Source organism: Pteronotus mesoamericanus, unplaced genomic scaffold (genome assembly GCF_021234165.1).
Source record: "Pteronotus mesoamericanus isolate MK-2021 breed Mesoamerican mustached bat unplaced genomic scaffold, CSHL_Meso_final contig_2, whole genome shotgun sequence".
NCBI classification, from domain to species: Eukaryota; Metazoa; Chordata; class Mammalia; order Chiroptera; family Mormoopidae; genus Pteronotus; species Pteronotus mesoamericanus.
The window spans coordinates 2,009,174-2,034,522 of record NW_026555084.1 but is presented as its reverse complement, the minus strand read 5'-3'; the positions used below and the strand labels follow the sequence as shown (position 1 = coordinate 2,034,522).

At 46.1% G+C, this 25,349-nt stretch overlaps 1 protein-coding gene across 1 annotated transcript in view; it reads left to right on the top strand.

Moving 5' to 3' along the window:
* DOCK2 (dedicator of cytokinesis 2) overlaps window positions 1-25,349 on the top strand; it is a 358,186-nt gene that overhangs the window by 139,414 nt on the left and 193,423 nt on the right. Inside the window, exon 27 of the mRNA XM_054568066.1 lies at window positions 16,357-16,452. Coding sequence (XP_054424041.1) covers window positions 16,357-16,452 — 96 coding nt within the window. The remainder of the gene's footprint in view (window positions 1-16,356; window positions 16,453-25,349) is intronic.

The following is a 25,349-nucleotide window of genomic DNA, read 5'->3' as shown; positions in this document are numbered from 1 at the left end:
GTATTTTGATATTTGATCATGGATTTTTGACATTCATTTTTATTTTTAAAACTGTGGCATTAGAATGATGTGTCTCGATTATGGGTTTTTGATGCCTCTTAAATTTTGCCCCCCCCACCCCAGGCAAGTGCCGCAATGCCTCACCTTAGTCCTCGTGTAGTAGTGCCTTTTGTTGACACTGGCCACCCGCAGTCACAAAGCGGGGCTCTGGCGCATGAATGAGCGAGCGGGGCAGCTCGGAGGAGTGGGGAAGGCACTTTTCTTTTCACCCTGCGAGGATGCTGCAGAAGGTTTCTGACTGCAGGGAATCCGTGCATAAAAGTAGGAGTTGAAAGGAACAGCCATTTACAGTGAACCTTTGCTGGGCCAGCCACTAGCTTTCCAAAAAGCATTTGCTACATAATGTTGGAATTAAATCTCCCCTTCACAGTTGGGAGTGTGAGTTAAAAGCCCGCTCAGCAGCAGAAAAAATATAGCTGTGCTTGGTCCAGGTTACAGTTACTGAGGGAACTATAACTTTGATTTGCCCAACTGGTCTAAATGTAAATCCTTAAGTAAACCGTGCTAAGCGAGAAAGGAAGTGCTTTGTTTTTAAAAATGCCGTTGATCCGCGGCTCTGTCTATAATGTCCCAGCTGTCACTTACAATCTGGGGCAACAGAACGAGACTGCACAAGAGAAGTTTCCAGAAAACAACCGAAGTTCTAGAATAGATGTTTTCTCAGGGAGGTTTTAGATAGCAGCCTTTGAGATAAACCGTTAACTTGGCAGCACAGGTTAGAAAATGAGAGGTTTAATTTCAGCCCAGGTTCTCCAAGCAACGTAAGATGCTCGAGTTATCTTTCACTCCGTTGTAAATACCTTTTCCTCTACCTGGAATTCAAACTCGGCCTAGCTTTCCTGTCCAGTCACATTTCCTACTGTTCTCAGGCAGTGTGCTGTGTTCTGGGGAGGCCACGCTCTCACTGCCCCACCACACCTCCGTGTCCCTTCCTCTCTCTTTGTCCCTTTCCTGTGTCCTCCACCTGGAAAGCATTCATTCTGGCTCGTCCTGAGGGCCTCCAATTAAGGGGTCATAACCAGAATCTGGCCCACCAATCTACTTTGTGTGACTTGCCAAATTATTCAATAAAGCCACAGTCCTACTACTTCCTATCGTTTTCCAGGCGACTGGAGTCACAGGTGTATGGTGGCTGCCTTCCTCCATGAGCATCTGCATGATGACTTCTGGGAGCCAAGCCTCATCTTTCCTGATAGGCCCAACCCAACTTTCCCTTCCATTAAGAAGTCATTCCAGATTCTTTTCGCCCTGTCTTACCACTTTCCCTGCTGCGACTGACAGCTTCTGGTTTTATCATAGAATTTAGCACTTAATTATCTGCAGTTTTACTTTTGTCCTTGTCATAGTAGGCCTGTCTGGCATATGTTGAAACAGGACTAGCGCTTTTTTGTTGTGATTTTTACTTTTCTTTTCAACTAAGGCAATATCTTTCCATCTCACAAAACATTAACTGAGCACCTGCCGTCTGTCAGGCACCGAATTCTGGGCACTGCTAATGCAGAGGTGATCAAGACAAAATTCTCTTTCATTCCAAACTACCTCTGAGACCTTACTGCTCAATGTTCCCCAACTCTGGTCCTTGGCCTCAGTGGTCCCTTCATTTTTCTGTCTTCCTGTGTCTTTCTCCGTGGTTGACACTCCTCCCACTGCCACTACGAACCCTGTCAGAATATCCAAATCGTAGCTGTCTTTTGAAGCCCACATCGGCTCCCCTTATCCCTCCCCTACCCAGCCCACTCCACAGACATGTGTCCACTTCAAGCCTCTGGGCGTTTTTCCCAGCCTCTATCATTTACTGGACGTCCTCTGACATGGAGGTCCCATATCTAGTTTACAGACTCTGCAAGGATGGGGCTGATCAGTCTTATATTTCTCCTCTGCTTCTACACTGCCTGGGCATTCTGAGCGGATACTCAATAATTGAAAAAGTCTCTGTGGTTTGATTGACCCCTTCATCTTCAGTTACTCTACTTTCTCAAATACATGCTGACATTAGTTTTATTCTTTCTACTTGGCAGACCCTAATAAGAAAGGCAGGTCCATTGCTGTTGCATTAAACAGCAGATATGAAGCAGGGACCAACTTTGAGTGTTGCTGTGCTCCCCAAATTGTTCCTCCATCGGCTTAGAGTTCAGTCTGCATCTTCCCACAGAAGTGACGCCAAGCAGGCGTGGTTCTCAGCCCATGTGAGCACGTTTAACCCACAGTGCGGCTGGACATGGGGCAGAGAGTAGAGGCTCGAGTGTGCTCGGCCTCAGTTCACAAATGGTTTACGGACATTGTAGTGAGCTGGCCAAAAAGTCCGTTCAGGTTCTTTCCCCCCCCCCCCGTAAAATAAAAGACACACTTTTCATTTTCACCAATGATTTTATTCGTTTGGATATTTTGAGTATGTTGGCCACCTCCCACTGTTGGCTTCTAGTGGGTAGAAGCCAGGTGTGCTGCTAAACATCTTCCAATGCATAAGACAGCCCCATAGCAAAGAATTATCTGGCCAAAATGTTAATAGTACCAAGAAACTGCGCAAAGCACTTTTGACACGTTCAGTCAGTCACAGCACCTTCTTCATACACTGCACAAATCTTTTCTTTTGTGTTTCAGTTGCGTTTTTACCTTTCTTTAAATAATAAAGCACAATACACTGAAAATGTTGCATATCTCCTTCCATCTTCAGTATTAAAATGGCTGCACAAAAACTCACCAATTTTGGTAAGTTTTTTTTTAAATGCATATTGATATGACAGCTGTCACAGCACAATCTAACAAAATTGTTTTGAATGAAGTTAAAAACAACTAAGTACTAGTAGAGCCGTCCTATGGGGAAAAAAAATGTAACCGACTTTTTGGCCAACCTAGTAGATTCTTCACCTCACTGGACACTCATCACACCATGCTTACCCTCAAGTTTTCTGCTTTCTCATTAGACAATAAGCCACATGAATGCAAAGGACTACATCTCTCTTGTTCACTTTCACATCCTAACACACCACCTGTTCCAACTGGGCAGTCAGAAAATATCTCTTGACTTTCGTTGAGTTAAATTGAAAGATTGTGAACTTTGGGGATACACAGACATGGGTTCAAATTCCACCTTCCTTACCAATTAGCTGTGTGACCTTGGAGCAGTCACATGGCCCCTCAGAGCCTTAGCTTCCCTCGGCGTAACGTCTTGTTAGACTAGTGTGTTGATACTGAGTGTGTTTCTTCTCTCCTTCCCTCTTCCCCACCATGTAATCCCGTAACAGGTATTTGATTAATTAGCGATGTCTGCTTTTCCTGCTGTATCGGTTGAGGTGGTGGCGATAGGGAAGGTGATATTTGGCATGAGAGCCTCTTAGCAGCTTTAGAGAACATGTGAGTTCTATTTCCAGCTCTAGTTCTGACAGTCGGGGTGATCTGAGGCAGGTCACTCAGACATATCTGTGCAAGAAGAGGGATGATGGATTTCAGTTACCTTCAAGCTTTTTTTTTTTTTTTTTTTTTTTACCTATCACTCACTTCAGCTGAATGACTATTAACTCTCGTGTTCTGGGGGTGGAGAGCCCAAAGGTTGAATTTATTTGAACTCAGTTTTGTGTTTTATTTTAATTGCTCATGCACACTTTATATTCTAATGCATGACAGATCCAGGTTTAAAAATATTGCTCTTATTGTGAGTCACACATTGATGAATACCTGCTGTAAGTCAAACACTGTGTAAAGCACCTTATGTACAGAAGTCAATTAATTTTTACCATAATCCAGGGAGCAAATTGTTATCATGCTCATGTTGCTTATGAGCAAATTGAGGCTTACAGGAGTTAACATAAACAGGTTAAAGCTACACAGCAAATTAGTGGCAGAGCCAGGATTCAATCTGTCTAAATCTAAGCCTTTCTCTTACACCTCCTCTAAGGATATACAGAAGCAGAGGCTTTCCCAGGGCCAGCAAGGGTGTAAATGAAATGCTTGCTCCATGTTAACTGGAAAAACGGAAGAGCGTGCTGCCGAGCGATCGTGCCTGGATGGGGACTCAAGGGAATCGCAGATGAACAAGTTAGCTGTGTTGCAGGGTCGGACTTCTGGGTACATGATGTCATTTTTGTTTCTGGTAGTGTTTGTGCAATAAACAATGAATGTTTTTAAAGAATGCTCGGCATAATTTAGAGGTATGACCTAAACGGAGAAAGAGGGAGTTTGTTTTGTTAGACATTATAATTTATGCATTTTTGGGAGGGATCAGAAGTGTAAAAATGAAGACAAAGCTAGCATTTTGTTTGTGGTTTTTTTAATGCCCCCTCTGGCTGACAGCACTCTGGCTGCAGCAAGTAACAGAGGACAGACAGGCCTCAAAGAACCTCAGAGAGCGGCACTAGAAATGCGAAGAGCAGAGTCTGAAACAACTTCTGCGTGAAGTGGAGAACGTTTTTTCTGTGAATAGAGCCAGTCTTCAGGGAACAGAAGGGATGCTTTCATATCTGGGGGCAAGACACGAGCCAGGGAAGGTTGGAGAGGGGTAGTGCTAGTCTCCCAAAATACTCCCCCCACGCCCCCCACCCTGGCCCCGGAGACTAATTGCTCATCTGCTTGAAACCTATTCTGGAAAACAAGTGGCAACGCTGCATGCTCCTGGTTGCAGGGTAAAAGAGGGGGTGATGGTACACACCTGAAAGAGAAGGGAAAATACCACCAGCATCTCTGCTTTTGGAGAAGAGATAACATAGCACATCTTACGCTTTGCATCAGAATCCAAGTTGATGCAGATGTAAATGAGGCACTGTCGCTCGCCCATCCGTCCATCCTTTCATCCATCTGTCTCACCACACACCCACCCATCCACGGACATGTCCCTCACACGTCTGTCCGTGCGCTCAATGCTCACTTTGTGTCAAGCAGATGCTACACTTCGGCGATTCCAGATTGAAAGACGCGGCTCCCTACTTCCAAGAAGTATGAATAAAATTTTGTGGAAACTCAAAAAGAGGAAGCACCAACTCTGCTTAAGATGGGGTGGGGGTTTTGGGCGATTGAGGCAGGAAGGGCCTCCGGATGGTACCGGCTGAGCTGGGTGTTTTGGCTGCTGAGTAGGAGGTTGGCAGGGGACGGGGCGGGGCGGGGGGCAGGGGGGCACCTCAGACAGGAAAAAACCCACCTTCAAAGTCATTCTGATGATTTCCTGTGGGAAGGACGAGCTAACCAAGACAAGCTGGGTTAGGGCCTGGGAGAAACAAGACCCGAGGGACTGAACCCCCTCACCGAGCTGACTGCAGTCCAAGGTTGGGGGGAGGGGGAGGAATTTGGCTTCACGAAGACATCATGACAGCAGGGAGATTCTAGCTGGAATTCTAGGGAGCGGCAGGGAATCGGAGACTCAGTGTGAGCAGGGTGAGACCGGCACAGGCCGAGGGAAAGGAGGGAAAGGGGCTGGTAGGAGGACCAAGTAAGGCCGAGTTAGGAGTTATTAGACTGTAGTCTTATTAGAGAAAAGCACTCTTACAAGAAAGCACTACTTATTCTAGCAAAGGGCAGGTCAGGGGCACATTTCTCCCAGTTAATTCTGACAGTACCTTTCTCAGGACATCTTTCCAGACCTCCTCCCCAAGTTGGGTTGTTTGTCTCTCTCCTGACCTTCCTCAGTGCTCTTGGGTAACACTGTGTGGCCCTTCCCCTTTTGTGTGGTTTTTCCCTGGTCACCACTGCCAGCAGACTGTGACCTCTGCAAAGCAGGGCCTGGGCTTTCTCTGTCCCCGAATTCCCAGTGCTCAGGGCAGAGCATGGTGCATCGTGAATATTCTACCTGGACTGCAGGTCAGAATTACGTGGAGAATATTTTACAAACAACAACACCACCTGGCCTCAGCCCCAGAGACTTAGTCTGGGGTGGAACTGGGACAGGAGTCTATTTATATATTAACAAAGTCCCTACGTTACTCTAAAAATGCAGCCGTGGTTATGGACCACGGAAGTTATGAAACCATGGCTATGAACACAGAGGATGTTTCTGGAGATACTGATTTATATTGGATGCTAGCCGGTCATCTCTTCTTTAGCTGGGCAGGAGTTTGGGGAGAGCAGCAACCTGGGGCTCATGTTTAGGCAGCTTCCCAAGGCTCTGAATTCACCCTGGCCTAGGAGCAAAGGCAGCAGGAGACACCTTCTAGACACTGTGCACTTACTGGAAAGAAACCCAGTGCACGTCTGGGCATAATCACGCAGGTCTGGTTCAAGGTGAACTGGTCACACTAACCGATTTGGCTGGGTTCTCACTGGCTGAGAATATAAAGGGGCTGAGGCTTCAGGGGAAGGGCTCCCTGCCTGCAGCTGGTTAGGAAGGATCAGAGCCACAGTTCCAGGCAGGGGCATATGCTTTTCATCTAGAAAAACCGCCTGAAACCATACGTCAAATTGGACAACTTGGAATAAATCAGAAAAATAAACTAGTTCTCCCTGTCCCAAATTTATTCTCAATGTATAGGCTGGTCAGAAAGGGAGAGAGGGAGGAAGAGAGAGAGAGAAGGAGAGAGAGAGAGAGAGAAAGAGAGAGAGAGAGAGAGAGCATTGGGGAAGAGGGAGCCCACAACCTAAAATTTCCAAAAAGAGTGGGATGGGGGTGATGGTAAATATGAGGTGTGTCATAGGACTTTTAAAATAGGTTGAAGTCATCATTGCAGTTAGGGAACGGTGGAGAAAATCATACATGCTTTATCCACATTCCAGCAGAGAGATGCACAGAGCAGGGGTTGGTGGGGAGGGAGGGGAGAGAGGTAGAGTCTGTACTTTGCAAGAGGAGGAGAAATGCACTCGTTCCAGGAGACAGTGCTTTCGTCAGCGTATGGAGAGGGGCACACGTTCTCTGTTGCTTGCTCTTTGTAGAGATGGATTTGCGGGGAGGGTTTAATTATATCCCATCCGAAATGTCGATGTCTGTGTGACTGCACATGTAGATCAGAGGCTAGGACGTTCATTCCTCAGATTTATTGCTCTTTTCTGGCCAATTCAGTTGCATTTAAGACTGGCCTACTTTCTCCCTCCCTTCCCAGCAGAGGAAAAGAGGTGTGAGGGTAATATCTTAAAGTCTCCAGTTCGTGGTCATTTTTCTCAAGTTTTTGGTATAATTTATGCCTAAGCAGACTTATCGGTGAGAGCACAGGCTCTGAATTCCAGCCGAGACGCAGGATCCTGGGATGCTTCATGAGACCTGTCTCTGATCTTAGATGTGCACCTGCCTGACTTGGAAGGGATTCGTGGGGAAAGAGCCCATTAAAAAAAAAAAGGACAGCGGAGTTGTGATGCAGGGGACGCCGCTGGGGAAACCGGGCCGGTCGTCACTCCGCGCGCTGTCCGCCGTCTGCGTTCTTTCTCCAGAGGACGGCTGCATTATTGGTGGTGTTTTCACTGTTGGACGCAAGGCAGAAGATTATGTATCTTCCCCCTTTCCTTCCCCTGTCTAAGAACCCCTTCGTCATTTGTGTGGGGTCAAGCTGTGTTGTCAGAACCAGTGAGGACGCCTAGGCCCAGAGGTTTCCAGGGTCTCCAGCCTGACTTCAGCCCCTCTTCTCCACAACTCTAGGGAATTAACCTGAAGTCAACGAATGACATTTTGTCCATGGAACTTTAAATGCAATAGACAGCCAGAGGTATGTTTGAGAGAGAATTTGGCGTGGCAGAGTGTCGTGCTGATCTTTGGAGGCACCTTCTCTGCCTGTGGCTGAAGCCATCCCAGGACTGGGTTGTTGGCTGCTGACCAAGGGGAGGCACAAAGAAAGGAAACAGGAGAAACGCCAGCCCACCGGTGGAATGGCGGGGAGATAGGCAGGCGGTAATGGAGGGACGGAGGAAGGTCGTTGGGAAGTTGGGCTTGGAAGGCAGTGAATGGCTTTCTGGATAAATAGTAGCAAAGGTCTTACCACTGGGGAGTTTTCACCGCCATTTCTCCTATGCCCAGGGATGCATTTTTAAAAACATATTGTCTCCCAAACAAGCAGCATATATTAAACATTAGGCAACTTGTTTACACATTGAAAAAAGTAATAATATATATGCGCCATTTATAATTTTCTGACCAGCAGGGTTAAACAGGGCACTTACCTATCTCGTTTCCATTCAAACAAGGAATCTTGACATTGTAATTAGCCAGTGCAGTAATACTGGAGAGGGCTATGCAATTTCTATTAAGCTTTTGGAAATATTATAAATAGTTCATAGAGCCCCAGTTCTACAGTGGAAACCTTAAGGGAGCCCATTGCTGCTGGGCCAGTTGGACATTTATCTCGCTTATTCCATTTGGATATTACAAGAAAAACAAAAATTGCTGTAAATAGCTGTGTATACAATGCATGAGCCCTGCAACCAAGAAGAGGTGGCTCAAACCCAGCTCCATAACCTATGGTTCTGCGACTTTGGACAAATTACATAAACTTCAGAATTTCCTCACTTGTCTCATGGAGAGAAGCAGTGCAGCAGATGGATGGGATTTTTCTGTGAATTAAATGAGATGGTACATATAAAGCCTTTAGCATAGCATCTGTCATAGATTAAGTGATTAAAATATTGAATGGTAATAATAATAGAAAGGTTAACATGGGATAATACGTATTTCCTGCGTTTTCCCAAGATGCACTGAGATAATGAATACAAGGCACATTGCCCATTTCTGGCACACACTGAGAATTCAGCAAATGTTTGCTGTGATGTTTATCCATAGACTCCTCCAGTTTCTAAGAACAAAACACGCAAGCAGACACCTCTGACTTGCATCTCAGAAGTAACTCCAGCCAGTCTCCATTCATCAGCAGCAAGATGTTGACTTACAGACCTTGGGAGGTTTAATTTTTTTCTGCTCTAGGCTGCAGGTTGGAGGTTCCAGGGTATTTTAATAAAAGCCCCACAGAGCAACGTACAGGATCTGAATAAAAGAAACACTTTTCTCTAAGCACAATCAGGTATTTTTTGTTGGAGGCAAGTTTTTTTTTTTTCCTGATTGCTTTAAGTAGATTTTTTTTTCACCTGCAGATGGAACTTAAAAGCATTTGGTAAATGCAATAAAATATTTCATAGTTGTGCCCTTTTAAAAGGTGTTAACCGGTGCGACTCTGTAACGCTCCTGCCAGCTGGCAACGGTGTTCCACCGTGGGAGCCCCGGGGCCCATGGCCAGGCAGCGTGGGCAGGAGGCCCCAGGGAGGGCGCCTCCGTCGTCCTTATGCGCAGGGCTGCCTGCCCATCGCCGCAGTCCCGGGGGGCACGGATCCAGGCCCCTGTGAGTGTGATTCCTTGGTTGTATTGACTGACTCTTTTTTTTTTCCCAAATGGAAATAGCTCTATTTTCTTTATTATCATAATTGATTATGAAGAAATATTTTAACAAACCATAGCCACTAAAATTATCCCTGTAACCTCACATCTCTCCCTCTTCCCCTACTCAAGGATACCCTTGTTAATGGCGTGCCGTGCATTTTTCCAGATTCTGGGACATAGAAAAAAATTTTTTCAAAAACATGCATGGGATTATATTATATGTGGTAGCCCTCTCTTAAAAGAAAAAGTCTCTCTTTTCTGACTATATTTAAGCATATCTTTTCAGATCAAGACATATCTGCCTTCTTTCATTCTACTGTATGGATAAGCTGTCATTTATATAATAGGATCCCTGATTTGGGGACATTTATCTTGCTTGCTGCACTTGGATATTATAAACAATACAATATGCTATAAACAGCTGTGCACACAAATGTTTGCCTCCCTGTTTACTTTGGGCGGATGTGTGGAGAGATTTATCATCTGCAAAGTCCTGCCACATCCGTTCACTGCTGTGATACTGAAACACAGAGGCAGCGGCAGTCATGAGCCCAGACCCAGAGTCGGGGGCCTGGGCTGGAACTCGGATCAGCACTCGCACACGGGTGTGATCACCACCACAGGCTCAGGTTCTCATCAGTAAATCTGTGATAATAGAGGCACTTCTTCATTGCCTAGGCACTTGCAGAATTTCTTACGTTAACATATCCAAAGTACTTAGAAGAGGACATAGCATGTACTCAAAACATATTAGCTGTCAGTGTCAGAACTAACTATAGATTCTCAAAGCAATTCTGATATTGTGGATCCCATCATGCCCAGTATATAGAGGAAACTGAGGCTCAGAGAGGTAGGACTAGTCAATGTAGGGAAGGAGCATAGTTAGTGGTAGTTCCATAATCTCTGTACAAGGAGATTAAAATCCACGGGCATGTCCTCGGGTGAGGATAAAAAAAAAAGTAACAAGTATTGGCTTCTAAATTTAAAAAAAAAAAAGAAAAAGAAGAAAGTTAGGATGTTTTCTTTGTAGGTGAGTGTTTGTGGTGCCTTCAAAATAAGAAAGAAGTTGAAAAGACCTCTCCTGTAGGGACACAGAGAAGAGAGAGAGTAGTGGCTCTAGACTGCGGCAGTTCTCATGATCTTTTGTTAAAAAGAAAAGGTCTTTGCATTCAACTCTGTAGCTGTGGCCTGTGATCTTCATCTTCATACAAAAAAAGGCCTGAAGCCAGAGCAGGCAGAGGAGCTGGGGCTGGGGCTGTCCTTGGCGTGAACACAAGTACCAGGCTGCCTGTAGCTGGGGTGGAGGGAGCCGTAGGCCAGGCATTTCCCAGCAGACCTAGCGTCTCACTGTAGCTCCGACAATATTACTTGTCACTGGTCACATGACCTTGTGCAAACACCTTCTCAAAGCTGAGTGTTGTTTTCTGTAAAATTAGGGTCTCACTAGAACTCTTGAAAATCTGACATTGGCTTTACACAGTCACATTTTTGTCATTTAACATTGTCACATGTATGTTTATAAATGAGCTCACTTATAAACATTTAAACAGGAAAATTTAGGTTTGGAATCCCTGTAAAGATGAAAGATGAAACACAGCTCCGTCTTCTGCTCCTCCCTGGAAAACCTACTGAAATAAAAGTCAAGGGAGTTCTGTAAAAGGAAGGTAAATATCCCATGGAAAAGTGCTGAATGATTGAGCAGACCCAGGAGAGTGGTTCCTAAGCCAGCACCGGGGAAAGCTGGCTTCTCGAATCTGAAGCAAAGGCCTCCCTGTGTTCCAGGAAATGGCAGTAGCGGGGGGGCCCTGGGCGTGGCGGTAGGGGTGGGGGAGAGGCATGCAGCGGGAAGGGTTCAAGTCTGTGCAAGGAGCATCTGACTGTGCAGCTGAGCCATTGGAGGTTTATTCTGTAAAGAGGATATGACATAGGGCGCTTGGACTAGGAGACATTAGGTGCCGTGAGGGCAGCAATGCCATCCTCCAAACAACGCTTCAATCAAAGCATGCATCTGAGAAGCTGAAGCCTCTGGCACTTTCCTCCCACGCAACTCCAGGAATGCTGGCAGCCGGTTTCAGCCTGCAGGCAAGAGATCAGAGAGCCCTCGTCTGTGGACTACAAGCAGCCGGGGAGAAAGGTGACTGTCATGGGTATTTGAGTCTCCAACTACCCGTCCCAACCAGATCGCCCCCCAGAAAAGCTCACAGACCACAGGCTCTACCCACAGGCTCAGAGACGGTTGCCTGCCTGGGAGCCGCCCACCCTGAAATGCGAGCAGGCCACCAAGCGTTGCAGAGGACTAAGGAACACACTCTTCCATGAAAGAAAGTGCAAAACAAGCAGGCAGAGAGAAGCAACGTGGAGGAAACAGACTCTGCAAGGCAAAACAAACTTAGAAGAGGCAGAGTGAATTTTATAAAATAGGAGAAGAGGCGATCATGAATAAGGGAAAAAATAATACAGAAGAGAACTAAAAGAAATCTCTGCTTTTTCCCCCCAGATTGCTTCTTTCCTTTGGGGGAATAAAAAAGTCATACAAGAAATGGAAGTTTGTTTACAACTTCGATAGGAATGACATTTACATATTACAAGATTTTAAGTAACATTAATCAAACAAAAATTATACTATAACTTTATAGGAAGAAGGGGATATGGAAAAAAATACAGGTGCCTAATAGGTCAGGGTGAGCAACAAGAATGAAATTCTTTTCTTTTGTGGTGGAGAGTTAATAGAGAATGCCAAAAAGTGAACAAATTTGTTTAAAGAAGCAGTAATACAAACATTTTTGGCCACATGACCATACATACCGAAGTAACAACTGTATATGCTAAACTAAATTAAAAATTTCTCTGGTGGTGGAACATGTGGGACTGGGGGTGTTTTTGTTTTCATTTTTGTTTTTTAAACAAACATTGGAGAGTGTTTCTAAACTATATATATTTGTAACTGATAAAAATAAACAAAATGTAACATCCTGCCATTAATAGTATCACTTGTGCAAAAGTAAAATTCTCAAGTGGTTAATATTATCATTATCTCACCTAATCAGATAGTGAGCACATTTTAAGGGTTTATTTAGTAAACTGGGGGGAAAGCCACCAAAGAAAGAGCTGGTTCAAAAGCACTTAGGATTCTTGAGCCTTGTGAGACAGGACGCTTATATCAAATTGCCCTTAGATATAAGACACTTAAAATTTAGCAACCCAGCAAATATCACACTTTATTTTTTCTACAAGTGAACCTCTAAGTGTGGAAGGCCCTAATCTTTCTGCTTTCTAATCAGCTGTGGATGGTGAAACAAAATTACATTTCCCAAAAGAGTAAGAGAACTCCCCGAGTTGGGCTCCTCAGAAATGTGCTATTAAAAAGTCGTGCAATCCTTATTTTGCTTTAGTTCTAAGTTTTGGGATCTTTTCCTGAACACTGACTAAATATAAATGTAAACATGTATAAACATATATAAATATATATATGTATAGACACTTTAAAAGCAGACACAATAAGACAATGCTATTAAGTTCTAGGAAGACGCTGGTGTCCATGTGCTGACCTGAGCACTCCCCTCTTCGTGGAAAGGAGTTTTGCGTGGGCTATAGAGTTGTTCAAGACACGTTAGCATCAAAGGGGGTGTTTTCTACCTGGTGTTATCAGAAGGGTTAAAAGAAAACTGAAAAAAATGGGACACCGTTCACATAATTTGATTCCAAGCTGTGAAATGCTGAGTCTGTGTTATTGCTTAAAATCACCTCCCATATGGTATGCTCTAGTCTTATTCTGGAAATACTGTGGGGAATTAGTGATTTTGAATCGCATTCTATAACGTCCGGGGGCTGGCATAGGGCCTAGGCTGAGCCAAGAAGACAGGGGCTGCCCCCCCACCCCCCCGCCCCAACTCCACTTTCAGCTCTCTTCCCACCACGTTATGTATGGGCTTCTGTGTCAGACTGCATTTAAGAAGGGACTCCCAGGTTCCTTCCAGGTATCACACACAGCCTACAATTATTAAAGGGGAAAAAATCACTACGATTTGCAGTGTGTTTAGGTTGGATGGATTAATTTCTTTGCCTGGGCCATAATGGGAAGACTGGCTTTGTCATTTCAATTACAAGCCACCGTTTAGTTCGAGCCCAGGAGACACTTTCCTGGAGATTTCCTCCACTTGCCTGGCACTGGAGCAATTAACAGTGGGTGATTTGTGGCTGCATTTTTACTGCTTAGCACAGGTTTATCATCTTGAAAGTTTTCCATTTGCATAGATGCTATACATTCCTTGGGTGACATCTCGATGTTATCCAGAGTTTAGATTATGCATTGCCTCTTACTGTGCTTGCTGCTACGTGCTGGGAATCGGCAAGCTTGCCTGGGAGGCTGCTGCAGCCCAAGGGGAAGACGAACTGCTGCCCCCACTTATTGAGGGCGTAGTATCTTTACCTGCCTTCCTTTATTTATTCCCCAGACCAGAACTTTGGTTTTCTATTGTGTGCCTCCTTTTATAAATACGGAAACTGAGATTCAAAGAAGGAAAGTAATGTGTCCTAGGTCACCCAGCTCAAAGGAGCGGAACTGAGATTCAGACTCGAGTCCGTCTGATCCCCAAACACTCTGCCATACCACCTCTCCTATGGGGCTCTTCAATGTGAAATGGATTAAATCTGACAGTCTTCCACTTTTGAATACCAAACTTTCTGAGCAGTCTAATTGCTGCTCTTTGGATGTAGAAGTGGCTATTTAAAAGAAGCAGGAGGCAGACAGAAGGTCAGGAGAAAAAGGTTTTATTATTTCTATTGGTAAAGGAAGAGAGAGATATAACCCCCTGGGGGGAAAACATCAAATGGAAACCATTATATGAATTGTTAGTAGACTTAGGTTGATGAAATTGCAAAGAAATGCAGAGAAGGTAAGGGAGTCATGAATACATGATACTGAAGATTTTCAAAAGGGAAGGAAAAGATCAGAAGTTACTGAAGGCAGAAGTTGACCCAACTGAGCGTGGTGTCTATCCCTCCTCACAGATAGAAAGAAGCTGATAAGGCCCCAAAACAGCCACCGGAGATCCATGTTCTGTTCCAGTCTGCCCCAGCGAGTCTGGGCAAGGAGCAGGGTGTGTAGCCAGGGAGCTGCATTTGAATCTTTTTTCTGTGCCTTTCTAGCTGGGTGAGCCTGGACAAGTCACTTAACCTCTCTGGGATGCTTCAGTTTTCTCATCTCAACAACGACTATCATAATGTTGCTCCTCTTCGGGGGTGAGGTAGTTAGTGTTTAGCAGGGTGCTAGATATTTAGTGAGCACTCAAACAATGTTGGCTATTTTTGTTATTACCCTGAGAATCACAGTCCCATAACATAAAAAAAAAGGGGGGATTGTAAGTCAGTCAAAAGGCTTAAGAACTAAAGGAGAAAAGGAAGTCAGGAGAGAGGGTCACCAGCAGCCAAGAATTAAAGGTGAGCATCAGGCGGAAAACGCCAGATATGAGGAAAGGGCTGGATGAGGGGAGAGTGGCTCAAATCTAGCAATAGAATGAGGTCTGCTGGAGCATAACTTGTTTCTGTAAAATATGTGCTTCAATGGAAGCTCTGGTGGCAGAGGTTCTGGGGGGAGCTCCGGGGAGCTGGAGAATCAGGGAGCAGCCGAAGTACAGAAGTGAGTCAGGGGCAGAGAGAGAGAAAGGAATTTCTGGGCTTTGGATGCCAATGATCATTGAAAGCACGTGGGGAAGGGAGAACATTCTTTAATAAGTGTATCTTTTTTTTCTTTTTCTTACTGCAAATCTATATCCCTTTCATGGGCTACATTAAGAGAGAAACCACAGTTAAGTTGAAAGTCACTGAGTTTAATAAGGTGCTTATGAGTGAGTATGAGTGGCCATGGCTTTTCAGCCGCCATTTATTCAGCACTTTCTTTATGTCAGGCTCTGGTGACACGGGCTGTTCCCACACCCAAGTGTCTGTCTCGAGCTTCGCAGGGGGTTGTATCATGCTTCTCGGCTGTCAGAAAAAGCTACATAAAATTCATAATTACCAATGCCCAGGTTCTACCTCAGACCCATAGGATCGCCTGCAGTGGAATCAGGTGTGTGCAATTTCCTAGAATTGCCTGTGTCTGTCACGCTTATGTTCACGTCAGCCTTGAAAGTCTGGTGAGAAACCCTTCTTCATTTTATAGAGGAAGACACTGAGGCTCAGAGAGGTTAAGTGATAGGTGAGGTCGCGCAGAGCAAGTGAAGAGTTGGCTCTCAGACCCGGAGCTGCGGAATTTAAATCCCCAGGGCCTTTCCACGCGGCCGTGACCACCCTCCAGGGTGCCCATGGATGACACTCCATGCAGGATCCGAGAACGTGGGTGAAAGTGCACGAAACCCTTGCCTACCACCCAAATGCTCAAAAAACATTGGGACTCATATTTAAAGTGGACAGAACCCCATAAATGTCACAGCCTGGCTCACCGTGGACTTCCTCCAAGGTGGGTCATGCAGCTTCGACTGCACAGGCACCCCATGGTTACAGTTTCCATCGCATTAACCCAGTGCTGGTCTCCAGGAACGCCGGTTCCTCTATTTGTCCTTCTAGCCTAGGGGGGCTAGTAGCAGCCTGCTGTGCTTATCTCTGCATTATCTTGTTTGGTGCCTCCGCATCTTCATCACCTGTATAGCCAATCCCCTGCATTACATCCCCTCCATGTTATAGGTTAGAGCCTATTACACAGGTGAAAAAACCAAGGTGCAGAGAAGTTAAGTAACTCAACCAATGTAGTAGGATAATTCTTGACCAAGTTGGTCAACTTTCTAAATCAAAAGTGTCTGGTTCCAGAGCTTAAGCTCTTAATCTCTAACTTATATTGAATGTGGTTAGTGGAAAACTGGAGTCTAGTGCCTGGCAGTGATGGTGATGTGATATGATGATGACGACAGCGATGATGATGATGATGATGATGATATCGGTGGTGATCTTGGTGGTCACCATGTCTGACCGCTGTTGTATATCCTTTGGGAGAGGTGGTCACACAGATGTCTCTGACTGCGTTACAGGCCTTCACTTATCACCACATCCAAGAGATCATGGTCCAGCTGCTCCGCACGGTGAACCGGACAGTCATCACAATGGGGCGGGATCACATCCTAATCGTAAGTAGATCTCTTCCTCTTGTCTAACATCGCAAAGTGTCCATGGTCAAGGAGTGGATTTTCTGAAGCACCAGACTGTGTTGAACACCAAGCGCCGATCACTGCTTTGTTTTGGAGTGCAAGGGTCAGTTTTTTTCCTAAATTGGGAGAATGTGAGCGTTATCTCAAGTTGCTGAAACAAACAAGACTTAGGACTTGTCTACCAAGGTGAGCATTCCAGCAGGGATGGACTGTCACTGGCTAAGGTAGAGAAGTGAGAGAAGCTCTTTGTAAGTGGGCGTGGAAGATTGCTCCACATCCACGTCCACCAGGGACCTGTACTTCTGGCCTAGAGCCAAGCAGTGTCCAGTCACAGGGTCCTGTGAGCTTGGTTTTCTAAGGGGCTTCACTGTGTGTGTTCACTTTTCCCATAGCCGTCCATTAATTCGAGGTCACTGCTAAGTTTTGGGTTATTCTTCTGTGCAAATACTATATTGTATAGACCAGGAGAGTCCTGCCCCACAGTCCAATTATTTTTTTCTCTCCAGACACAGAGCCCATCTCTAGCCCTTAGCCTTTACCCATCTTGCTCTAAGCCAAGGGCCAGAAGCTCCTGCTTACTGGGGCCAGTTACCAACATAAATGGGTATGTCCTTCCGTGTCACTCTTGCTCAGACTCACCAGTGGTTTCCCACCCACCCAGCATAAAACCTAAGCCACCGCTGGGGCCTGAAATGAGTGAGCGAATGAGTGAGTGAATGTGTACCAGCCGGGACCCTGATGTTTACAAAGGCCAAGTGCTACTCAGCTCTGATGGCACCATGCAGGTTTGGATCAGATAGGTTCCAGAACTCCCAACTTCTCAAGAGAAGCTGGAAATCTATGTAATTTATGTGAAACTTCCTGATACTTCTGTGTGGGCAGACAATTAAAAGTGGACATTGATTGTGGATACACTATGGCTCTGCTTCATGGACACAGGACATTAGGTACTAAGCATTGTTCTACCTGTAGCTGGGCAAGGACGTGGAAGCAATAGAGTGTAACAATCTCCGTACCCATGCGGTTCTGTCCACTCGTGTCAATGCATGTGTGCCTAATTTGTGTGAATGCTCATTTCAGGGAGCGGGGATATCATAGAGAGTGTCAGCAGTGTCAGGCACGCCTGCCCTCCTGGGGCAGAGAGCCATGTCAATTGGTCTCTGTCATGTGTCTCGCTTACTGTCCCTTCACCTTAGAAGTATCACCCTTTCTTATTCAGTCACACGCTTCCATATCTGTGCCTACCATAACGCGCCTTAGACAAGCATCTTATGCCTCCTCTACTCTTTATTCCTTTTCTTTGGAGCCAGACCTGAAGATGATCATCAATCTGTTTGGTTCATTTCATACAGTGCAGGCTCTTAGCTCTCTTTCTCCTTTAGAAGTGATTCTTTCAAATAGTGCCTGGATCCTTGAAGGTAACAAATAACTGGCGTTTATTGTTATTTTCCTCTCTATCAGGTACAAGGAGCCTCTGTCGCTTTGCATTAACGACACAGGCAGGTGGCCACAGTCTGGCCCTCGTGCACTACAGCCAGCTCTCTGCACTTTGTGTCCGATGCTCTGCCCCGGCTGCACGCCCCTCCCGCACATGCTCCTCGCTGCAGCCCGCTCATCTTTGCCAGCACCCCGCCCTGCTCCAGAGTGTTCAGAGGCTCCGCACTGTCTACCAAATTAAGTCATAAATGCATTAGGCTGCCCCTTCTCTGCTCTGTCATCTGGCCGCAACCAAAATTTTCCCTTTCATTTCTTTTTCTCCCTCCAAATATCCAGCCAAAACGGGTGTCTGGATTTTGCCCAAACACACCTGGCACGCTCTCCCTTTCACACCGCCCTCTTTGTCTGGAGTTCCTTTAGGTGCCGTCTCTACATGTCAGAATCCTACCTGGCCTTCAAGGTCCGGCACAAATGCATTTGCTCATAAAGCTACCTCGAATTGCACCAGCCTGGCTGGGAGACCCCTGCCCCTCTTCTAGATCACACAGCTCTCTCGTCCCTTTGTGAAAAACAGTTTTATTGGAGTGAAATTCCCAGACTGGGAAATGGAATGATGGGTCTGCGTAAATACACACGGCTGTGCAGCCGTCACCGTAATTCAGCTCGGGGCCCTGCTCCCTCCCGCGGGGTTCCACAGCCGGTCACTCCCCCCCACTCCCCTCCCTCCGCCCCCGCCCTATGCGACCACTCACCTACTTTCTGGCTCTTCAGGCTTGCCTTTTCTGGACAGTTCCCAGATGTGAGATCATGCACATTTGACGTCTTTTGTGTCTGATTTATTTTCTTGGAATAGTACTTTGAGGTTCGTTTATATTTTAGGACGTGTAAGTACTTAATTCCTTTTTGTGGCTGAACAGTAGTACATTGTATGACTATGCCACATTTTGTCTATCCATTCACTCGTTTGATCGACATTTGAATTGTTTCCCCCTTTTGGCTATTATGTATAATGCGGCTATGAATATTCACATGCAGATTTTGTGTGAACATATTTTAATTTCTCTTGGGTAGAAACCTAGGAGTGGGCTTGCTAGGGGAATGTGGAAATATATGTCTAATTTCATAAGAAACTGCCAAACTTTCCCTGGTGCCTGTGCCATTTTGCATCTCCAACAGCAGTGGGGGGTCTGGATTATCCACATGACCTACACTTAGTACTGTCAGTCCTTTCGATAATACCAATTCTCGTTCTATCTCATCGTGATTTTAATTGGCATTTTTCTGATGACTAATGATGTTGAGCATCTTTCCACATCCTCCGCCTCTTTTTCTTTTTTAAGTCATTTTAGCCTGTGAACTTGCCATACGTGGCTCCCCTCTTATACCTGAGACTCCTGAGGCCTGGACCAGTCTCTAGGATGGCATAATAATAGACCTTTTTTATGAACAGAGTTGCTGTGAGAATTAAATGAGCTGATATTCTAGAAGCATCTGCCCAGGTGGTTTTTATACCTAATATCCATTTACTTATCCACTTCGTATTTCGTGAGAACTTCTTGTATCCTCAGCACAGAGACTCAGGAATGAGTTGAGTGTGACCTCTGCCCTCAAGAAAACCACAGCCCCCTCCAATGGGAAGTCTCTCAAGTGCCCCAGTTCACCGTGTCCCAAACCCAACTCGTCACCAGACTCCGGAGGCCCTCTCCACACGCTCCCTGCGTTTACGATCTCAGTTTTTGGTACTGACCTCCTCTTAACCCCTCCCACTCCCTCACCTGCCCCTTCTAACCTCCCACGGAGTGCCGCTGTTTTCAGCACCTCTGGCCCCAGCCCCCCCACCCTGCTCCCTCAGTGGCTCTCAGAGCCCCTGTCCCCTCTGAGTTATTGGACCCATTGTGCTCGGCCCACTGCAAGATGACTTTCCATTTGTGTGATTCATACCCTCACATTCTGTCAGTTCCCCGGAGGGCCAGAACCACATTTTACTCATTCTTTTATCCCCAACACCCAGCAGGGTGCCTGGCATACTCTGGGTGCTCAGTACATGATTGTTGAAATAATGAACGAGGAAAATACTCCCTCAAATGCTGTGCTAAATGAAACCTTTGTATTTTTGTATGTGCTTTTCCCTAGGTTTAGGTCACCTTTCCTTCCTCAGAGAATGCTTTTTCTAAATGTAGGGGCTGAGCCCACATCTCAGGGAGGGGGCAGCAACGTAAGCAATTGCCTGCTCAGACTTTCCCTGCCCCTCCCCCGGGCTGGTTCCAGGAACCTTGTAGAAGTTTGGAGTTGAAGCTGTGTCATTAGTCTCCATAACCCCCAAGTTTGCTGGCGTAATTATGACACTGAGAGTGACGAGCGAGGAGGACTCGAGAGGGGCAGCAAGCGCAGCTCACTAGGAGCAGGGACGGGATGAACGAGAAGGAAAAACAAACAGGCTTTTCTTAAGAGATAGCTTCATTGTCAAGAAATGGGCATCTCTAGCAATTCCTAGAATAGAACCATCTCCTCCAAATGAAAGAAAATGATGTTGGAAAGTAATTACTCAGAGGTCAAGGGTCCCTGTCCAAGTGCTGAAAGCCCCGATTTAACTTCAAATTGAAATTTGACAAGGAGGAGAGATCCCCATTCCAAACGTCACTTTTAATTTTCCAGATATGATTTTTATTGGTTACCTTTCATTGCTTGGGAATATTAAACAACCACTATTTATGGCAAACAGCCGACACATCTAGTGCTTCTGAAATGCCAAGAAAGCCTCCGTCAGGCATGGGGCGGCTGGTTTTTCTCATGTCATTATGGGATTAAATAGGGACATTTTTTTCCCCATTTGTAGGAATGGGAACATTGCTGTAAAAGGTGTCCGCTATTAGACTCACAGGCGCCATAGGGCCAGGATGATTGCTTATGGCGCATAGCGCATTGTAATTATCATATGCTGGAAATAACCATTTCGGCCCTTTTCTGTAGATTGCCTGCCTAAACCATGAAGTGTCTATGGTGACTAATGAGCAAAAGGAAATTTGACAAAAACGAAAAGCAAAACACTTTTACATGGCTGCTGCCCTGTCTTCCTCTCCGTGCCAGAATCTAGTCCATCTTTTTAAGTAGCCAAGGAGTTTGATGCTGAGAAAGGCAGCGTGGGTTGGTAGAAAGGGTATTTTGGACGAGGGAGATGAGGAAACTCTCCACGCTTGTTCTGCAAAGTGCTGGCTCTGTGAGTTGATGCTGATTTCACTGCTCTGGACCTTAATTTCTTCTGAGCCATGGACAGTGTCATTTTTGAAATGTTTTTCATATACCTAGGTTTCTTGACCCAACCAATGCCCACCCATTCTCTCTCCCTATCTCCCAAGCTCCTGGGGCTGGGACAGAAAGTAGATGTCGTTTCATGTACTAACTCTGGTGGGTTGGCACTAACTGCCTATCATACTGTATTGAGAAAGATTCAGAGGCTACATCTTGGCTCAGTGGGAAGAAGTGCTGAATTGATTAGTGATGTCTGTCATGAACATAAGATTGGAGAACCATGATGTGTGCAAGACACTTGCAAATACTATGTATGGACCTAAATCATTGGTGTTTTTCTGGTCCAGTCCAAATGGTCTTGTATAACCAGTATTCTCTTCCACATAGTCTTGGTTCCTTTAAGAAGGCTGTGGTTTAAGAGCAGAAGATAACGGAGAAAACCAATAATCTGAGACTTTACATTTTACCAGGGAAAGATTTCTACATACCACAAATCCTATTTTATACAATGTGAGATACACCATGATTTTAGGTTCCCAAAGAAAGTGACCATGCTATCAATTAAACCATGACACAGTGGTTTATTATTGCATTGGTTGTACTCTCCAGAGATGTTAAACTATAAAAAAGCAAGTTTGACCGAAAATCCCCGCCACATGATGGAACAAGCCATTGGGTCTTCCCAGATGATTGTCATCATCTCTCATTATTCAGGAGAATAGACTGAACATCATGGCCAAAGTCACACAGCTAGTAGCAAGGTGGACCCAGGGGTGCGCGTTGTGCTGTTCTACAGGTCTTGGAACAATGGGAGGGAAATTTCCAGGCTTGTTTGTGCAGGGTGTGGCAGAGGGGCAGGGGCCCCGGAACCCTTATGGCCAGAGGATCTCACTGCTGACTGCTTGAGAGCAGGCCGTGCCCGGCCTCGGCCTCTCTCGTGCTGGGGACAGACACCCTCGCTGGGAGAATCCACCAGAGGATGTAAACACTGACAGAAGTTCTTGGAAGGGAAACAGTCTGGTAATTTTGTTGAAATTGGGATCTAGCTTTTATTTGGGGGAGATAAAATAAGCCTTTGGGTGATATGTTTTGGGCCTAATTACCCTGGTTTTCGCAGAAGAGTCTATTGAGTGATTAAATAAAGGTAAATACTGTTGACATCATGCCAGCTCCAGAAATTCAGAGCACTTTGTTCTAAAAGGAAAAGAAGTAGTAGAAATCACCCCATTCTTCACTGCTTCACCTCACAGTAGCAAAGACTCTAGAAAACACCCGAGTCATCAGAGAGTCAGGGTTTCAAAGCTGTGGCTTCACTCTCTGAAAGGCAAATGCCCCCCATGGACCCACTCTCTGCCACATCATGAGACCACAGGCTCCAGGAAGCCTGTGCAGGGGCCATAGCAAGACACTGAAATCCGAGACTGGACTCAGTTCCGTCCCATGGAGAACAGGTGTGAGGACAGTTTAGGACCCAAGGAAGTGGGGGTCCCACCCAGAAGTGGTAGTTGACTCTTGACCTTCACTCTGTGACCCAACACTTTGTTAAAAACCAGTGTTTATAATTAGGCTATCAGTTAGCATATGTGATTGAGCAAATACCCTATTTTAGGTAGAGAATGAAGCACCTCAAGGACTGCACTCAACCTGCATCAGGTGCTCATATTTTACATGTGAGATAAACAAGGCACGGAGAGGTTATGTAACTGACCAGTAATCACACAACTCGTTCATGGAAGAACTAAGATTGAACCGAGGCAGCAGTTTCCAGAGATCTGCTCTTACATACTAGACTTTTATGCACTCCTACACTCATCCCACCTATTAATGTTGTTTGTTGGGTGTCAAACATTTTAAAAGTACGAATGAGCCAGCCTCTACCCTGCCTAGACTGTGGAATCGAAGGGGTAGCCTCTGCAGGAACTTTCAGCAGCCTGTGAAGCGGCACAGAATTTTTGGTGGTTTTATGACAATGACATCTTTAGGATCACTCCTCAGTTCTGGTCATTGAACCATCAATACCTACACAATTGGAGTAAGAATTTTTTGTTAACCTGAGTGCCAGCACGTAGGAAATAGAAGGTTTTGCAGAAGACGACAGAGGTAGAATAGAGACACGGAAATTCTGAAGGTTTTGGAGGGAGAGCGAGCCTCCTCCTTCCACGTCCAGTCATCTCCAGGTTCTGTGCGTTCTGCGCTGAAAGGCCTCTCACATCCAAAAGCTTCCCTGTCCCACCAGTGCCACTAACCCAGGCCTGGCCAGGGCATCCCTCGCAGCCGCCGCGGCCACACCTTCTCATGAGACACCTGGCCAACTCTCCTGCCCCCTTTGAATTCTTCACACAGAAGTCAGTTGTGGTCATTCACGGCAGAACTTTCTTGGTGAGAAAGCATCATGGCCCCACGGTGGCTGGGAATCGGTGAGGCTGACAAAAATTCTGATCCCCTGTCAAAGGGCAAACAGCAGTCGGAGGCTTCAGCCCCCTTGCGCAGCTTGGCACACCTGGGAGGGAGGGAGCTAGAGTCCGCGTCCCATCTACAGAGCTCGACGCTGATGGCTCATGCATTTCACCGCATGTGTTGGGAAATTGTCGTTCTGTGGTAAAATTGATTTGAGAAAATTCCCAAGAGAGAGTAAATGTGTGCCTGTGAGGCCAGTGGTCCCCAGCCTTTTTGGCACCAGGGACCAGATTCGTGGAAGACAGTTTTTCCACGGGCCGGGGTTGGGGTGGGGATGGAGATCCCGCAGTAATGTGCGGCCTGGTTCCTAACATGCCACAGACCGGTACTCGTCCATGGCCTGGGGCTTGGGGGCCCCGGTGTTAAAGGGAGACCAGGTTATGAAAGAAACATTATACAAGAGACCTGAAATTCCAGGGTAACCAAAAGGTGACATTGTTCACTTTTGGGGGGGGCTTGATTGCCGCTTGATACGGAAATGTGGATGGCGCTTACCTCCTGGGGCGGGGGGGCGGGGGGAGATGCGGAGTACTTGGCCTAAACTATTTATGCAAAAAATGGATTAATAGCTCAACTTCCAAAGAACCCATAGCACATGTTGGCAGAAGTCATTTACCAAGGTCGACTTTATGGACCTGGGTCTAGTTCTTGAATGGCCTGAACAATTTGAATAGTTGGAGAGGAAGGATCAGGGGGATTGTAAAAGGGAGCAGCATCTCCCCGCTTCCCTCCTGCTCTGGGAAACTGCCTTTCATTTCTCAAGATCATTTTGCTTCAGTGACCTCATCGCTCTTTGTCCCTTTTTCGATTACAGCATCGCCATGTCATAGTGGAGTTGTCTCTTTACTTAGCTATGTTCCATACCAGACTAAGGCCCTTGAGGAAAGGAACTGCGTCCTTGTACCTCCGAGGTTCCTGTCCACAGGAACCTCTGAGGCTGCACAGGCAGCTATGGGAGTGAATGAGCGGAACGAACAAATTAATCAAAAGTACAGATTGTCTGGCTTTCAAAGCGTTCTGATTAAAAAACACGGTGAGGAAAGATGTGTTTCATGTCAGGCTTTCCCTGAAGGAGCTTTTAAATATGAAGTTCCCTAATACTTTACTAGCCCTGTGTGGTCTAATTCTTTTAGACAAGTTAAAGTTTGAGAGCTGTGGTTGAAGAGCTTGTTTCCTTCCCCAAACCGTCCTTCTGTTCAGTAACGAACCACAGATCAGGGGGTTCAGAGGAGATACAGCTTCTTGTTTCAACAGCTCCCGCGTCCACCCTGGCAGCCCCGGGGAGCAGACAGACCTTGGCTCTGAGCAGAGAGTGCCCTGCGATAGCAAACCTTCCCACGCTGCTGCTGCCCTGACGGCGTCACAAGTGGCTCAGCTACCCTTGCCCGAGCTTCTGCAGAGGGTGCGAGCGCAGGCCCTGGGGAAGCTGGCGCCTGTGCGTGAGCCTCCACGAGCTACCGGGTGGGCAGCTCCGCTGTCAGTACCCAGCGAGCGAGAGACGGAGACTGAGCTTGGGAACTGAGCAGTGAGCACTAGGAAACGCAGGACCAGTGTGTCGTCAGCCTAATGAAATTACCTCCGAATATCTCAGTGCCTTTTGGCTGCTGTTGGTGGAGCTGGACAGATCTGACTCTGAGCAAGTCATTTTAAGTGTGTTAGTGTGTTTTTAAAGTTAACCCTTCACTCTATTTCCTCTCCCATTTCCTGGCACTGAAAGAGAGTCTAGCCTTTTC